Source organism: Aspergillus karnatakaensis (assembly GCF_047715665.1).
Source record: "Aspergillus karnatakaensis strain CBS 102800 unplaced genomic scaffold BJY04scaffold_62, whole genome shotgun sequence".
In the NCBI taxonomy this organism is placed as follows: Eukaryota; Fungi; Ascomycota; class Eurotiomycetes; order Eurotiales; family Aspergillaceae; genus Aspergillus; species Aspergillus karnatakaensis.
The window spans coordinates 817-5,870 of NW_027395774.1; the positions used below are offsets into that span (position 1 = coordinate 817).

Consider the following 5,054-nt stretch of genomic DNA (forward strand, 5'->3'; position numbering starts at 1 on the left):
ACCTTACAGGTCCGCTTTAGTTGTTCTATCAGTATTGATAGTGCTGATGGTGCTGATGGTGCTGATGGTGCTGATGGTGCTGATGATGGATTGGGTTATGATTGGCACAACTTTGAAAGAAAGCTCTCTGGAAAGCCGCAGGCAGACCTGGCATAAATATCCCCCCTTGATGCCTGACACACATAAGAACGAGTCATTCTGACAGGACAAGGCAGAGTGAGCATTCACAAAGTTCTCATTGAAGCCGCCCGGATCCAGGCGCAGCCAATCATACTACCTAGTTTCCCTTGCTGATTCTGTGCCTTCTGTGTGGCAAAAAAATTCCCGATCAGGTAAGTCCGCTCTAGCCTTATAAAGATGTCCATTTTCCCGCTTCTGTCCAAGCATAATCTTGGATAATCTTCCGGCTGCAACTCATGCTTTCGACGTCCAAAGCTATTATTGAGATACCCTACGCTTTCCTCAAGATGACGGCTAATAACACGACGCCTCGTGAAATTAGGGGTACCCCAGGCAATCATAACCTCTCTGACATCTTGGAAGATATTCTTCAATACGACTCAGAACTGCCCTACGACGTCATCTACATTCCACATCATTCGACGAAGTGCACTTATCGAGTTACCTGTACCGATATTCAGTCCATTCCAAAAGATCGAAATTATATCAATCGCTGTCTTCTCCAAGCCCGTACCGAGCGAGTACGCCCCAGAGATCCCTCGAACCCGGCTGGAAGCGCCCACTTATTCCCGGAGCCCCAACCGTTCCAAATTACTGCTATACCCAGAGAGAGGGAAGCTGAAAAGGAGCAAGATGCAGTATATTAAGATGGCCATCTTGCTTTCCACTGCATTGTCGAGCAGTGTTTATTCAATGCCCCTGGCCAACAGCACGAGTGTCACGGGCTCTATCGAAGAGCGGCAGAACAGGGATTGGGCATTTCGGCTCTATCAGAACGCTCAATGTACTGGCGCGGCAGCTGAATTTTCTGGTACTGGGAGAAGGGGGTGCTCTACTAATGTTCCATACGGGAGTGCTGTTGCACTTCAGAAGATCTATAGGGAGCCGAATTGCCATGTTGGTTTCTACAGTGATCGAAACTGCGCCACCCTTATTGACGACATTGACGAAACAGACAATACTGCCTGTCGTACGCCGCTCCAGGGAGGTCTCATTCAAGCCTGGAACGCTATATGCTGATTGTTCTGTTCGTGCTTTCAATTGTATTTATTGTCTTTATGTTCTCTATGATAGTTGACGAAGTCAAATGTTTGGTCTGCGATCACCTAGTTTACTCTAATTCTTACTATTGTATACTTGAAGGACCGGCAAAAGCGGGAACCTTGGTCTATGAACTCAATGTAGCATATGTCAGCCATCTTGCGAATTGGGCCCCTCATCCTGGCGGAGCTGGGAGGGGCGGTCTTGGCGTCGGGGTCAAGGTCAGGCTTTAGGCTTGCGGTGCACAAGCACATATAGCGAAATCGGAACAAATCAATGGCCGATGACATAGAGATGTAGGCCACCCATCCTTGGTGTTAAGCTCGAGACCGCTCGTTCACGAGAGCTGGGGAAGCTGTGATACTCTTGGGAAATTTAGCTACAGTACTTTTTGCGCTTAACAAGAAGAGCGAAGGGCATGACGTAGGTGAAAGCTGCAACATGATATGCAATAACAGCATAGATGTAACAGTATTCATGTATAATGTGCGTAGGTGGATTTTTGACTCATCCCATGGGGGTGAAGTGCATCGCTATTTTGTTTGCTTGGGAAAGAGCTGCCGAATAAAATCTAATCTATGCAATGCGGCACAGCGGGCAGGTTCCGCGCGCTGTTGTGGAGACCATATATAACTGGACAAACAGACGTTCTTTCATTGTTCGAAACGTTGGCAGCGCCACACAGAAAAAGTGCGTGGCTCACAGGCACATCACAGTGCAGGATGCTCTTATTTCTGCTGTTTATGGATTCAAAGGGCAGCTTTACCAAGTGTGTCGCTATTTGTCAAGTACATTTAGTAAAAGCAAGATCATTCGCGGCGCCAAACCTCATGTAGGGCGTCAAGAATGCCCCTGGCAGCTTCAAGGAATCACTAGCGTCGAGCGGTTCCCCGAGGCTTTCGATCAAGTTCAACGATCTAGCACGGCTAAACGAGTATATGGCGTCCTTTTGCGAGAAGCTCTGAGCCTTGCCTACATCTATCGTGCCCAATAGTAAGACTCATTGTTCAGCCTTGTAAACTGAGGATGCCTTGCGATCGACCTCAGCATGGCTTGTGGTCAATAGGCCGATCGGTCGAAAACCTGCTACCCAGAATCACCACTCCAACAAGCATGAAGCGCTTCAATCATACAAAACCGAAGTTATTCAGGAGATTCTTCATGGCCAACTTAGAGGTCAAGGGTAGTCCCAAATACCAAAAGACTATAAAGTAGTATTAACGGCGGTCCTACCCGCGTCGACAGATTAAAGTACAGACGACCTGCAAGAACAGGCAGCATTGCTCAAATAGAGACTGATTTTCCTGGAAGTAAAAGCTTTCTTATGATTATGATATAAAAGGGGAGGTATGCCAGTATGGTAGTGATACTCCGCTCTCAACCAATTGTTGCTCTCAAGGCGTTGGGCTGTTTGACCCGCGTTGCTGTATAAATATATCGATTCAAGCATCTAGACACATCTAAAGAACTAGGTTTCAACTAACCTGCTTCCGCAGCGCTTGATTGTAGTTGATATTGGGCATCTGCGAGAAGTTTCGGGAAAATGTTGTTCAACGGCAAAATCTGCATGAAGATACCGTACTCGTAGAGGTTCTGAGCCTTCTATAAAAGATCAATAATTTGTTCTCTGATCAACTCTTTATGATGATTATACATCATAATACCATCGTTTGGCCGGTCCTCTAGGACATCAACAGACCGGTGCCGTACTGGGTCTTTGTAAGTATTCATCAATAGGTGAGGAGAACTGGTCGCAATCCCTTGTCCCTCTGAAATCTCAGAAATTGCTTCGTCACAGCTATAGCTCAGCGCTTGAGCAAAGCCCGAGGTCAGACTATAGTCTGAATTCCCGCTAGTTGAAGGACAAAAATTGTCAATCAACTTGCTCTAACAGATATCACTATAAAACTAGGCGGCGATGATCAGCAATCCCTTCACTATGGTTACTAAAGGGCTGACTCACTTGAGCCGACGGTATAGGCACGGGTACCCTTGGTAGATAGACATCCAAAGAAGGGCTATTAATAATGCAGGCAGTGGATGAGATGGAGGGATCTTGCTGCGTATATCTATGGCCCACCAAAGAATCCTAGGGAGCTCCTGGGCTCTGACTCACACCGCTCGGCTTCATAGCCTAGAAAACAGCCAAGTATGAAGATTATTGTTGGGCCTCATAGCCTTGAAACCCTCCACTCAGCCTCTCATAGTTTTGGCGAGACTGCGAGGCAAGATTCTGCCTGAATCAATTCTTTTGTCCTAACAAAGATTAACGTAATTCCCGGGCGGCCGGTGTTTTTCTCCACCACCCCTAACGCGTATTCTACCCTTAACTTTCAACAGCCACTATACCACTATTCAGGCGTAAATTAAAATAAGAATTAATTAAGTAGGAAGGCAGGATTTAATACGTGATTCAAGATATTAAAAATAAAAAATATACGAAAATTACGCCTGTGGCGTGTTATTATAATATTTATCTAAATATACTTACAGGAAGACTTTATAGTTTTTAAGTATAAGTAAAACTTCGTAACTACTAGCATAAGCTATCCCTAGCTTAAGAAAATATCTTAATAATATAAATAATATTTCTTAATATTTATAGAGCCCTCCTTAGATCCTCGCGTGTTTATAAGATAGCAGAAATTATCCTGAAAAAGTATAACCTAGCTTGTACACCTATCAGACGAAACTAGGTAATAAGCTTTACTAAGAGGTACCCTAATATTAAAACCTGGATAGCTTGAAAAATTAGTTATTAAAGAGCTATATATAAAGATCTTAAAATAATTAGCCTATTTTTTAAAGAGTTAGAGAAGATTAAAAACAAGTATAGTATTTTAGATAAAGATATTTTTAATTTTAATAAAACTAGCTTTGCTATAGGCCTAATTATATTAATAAAAATTATATTAAGAGCTAAAATACTAGGTAAGCTATAGCTTATTATACTAGGGAATTAGGAATAGATTACTATTATTAAATATATTAATTTAGCTAGCTGGTCAGTACTAACCACTATTATTTTTAAAGGAAAAATACTATATTAAGGGCTAGTTTAAGGGATTTACTACTCTACTAGCCTAGAGAGTTAAAGTTAGCGCTAATAAATAGACCATGGATAAAATATGCTTTTGCTAGCTTTAAAAATACTTTATCCTAGTTATATAGAGGTTAGGGAGGAGGGGGAAGATACTCCTAGTTCTAGATAGGCATAGAAGCTACCTGACGCCTGCCTTTAATACTATATATAAGGATAATAATATTATTCTTATCTACATGCCTCCTTATTTATCTTACCTCCTATAGTTATTAGATATTAGTTATTTTAGGCTGTTAAAAAAGACGTACGGATCCCTAATTAAGTAGAAGGCACGGCTGGGATATAATATTATTAATAAGCTAGATTTCTTAAAGGCCTATCTAGAAGCTCACAGGAAGGTCTTTATAAAAAAGAATATTTAAAATAGATTTAGGGTAACTAGGATTCTTTTATTTTTGCCTGTTATAATACTAGATAAACTATAGTTAAAGCTATTAACTCCTATACCCCCCCTAGGTAGAGATCTTACTTTAATTTTTTTTTATAGTTTTATATATCTTACACAGTCTGCCAGGTATATTAAAAAGCTTTATTAATTAAGAAATTCCTAAAGAATAGCTCTAGGAATTTTTTAACTTTATTAAAGCAGGTACTAGATAAATTTGTAAAGGGCTATAAAATAGCTATTTATAATACTAGGTTATTAGTATAAGAGAATAATAATCTCTACTTATATATTACAGATCTTATAGTAAAAAAGAGTTGTTCTAAGTGCTTAATAACTCCTATA

At 41.2% G+C, this 5,054-nt stretch overlaps 1 protein-coding gene across 1 annotated transcript; it reads left to right on the forward strand.

The window, feature by feature from the left end:
* Positions 1-828: 828 nt before the first annotated feature.
* BJY04DRAFT_222644 (uncharacterized protein) lies at positions 829-1,200 on the forward strand (the record flags this gene model as incomplete). The annotated part of the gene is made up of 1 exon (XM_073717452.1): positions 829-1,200. One exon carries the CDS (start codon positions 829-831, stop codon positions 1,198-1,200), a length of 372 nt encoding a protein of 123 aa, XP_073566613.1.
* Positions 1,201-5,054: the final 3,854 nt, after the last annotated feature.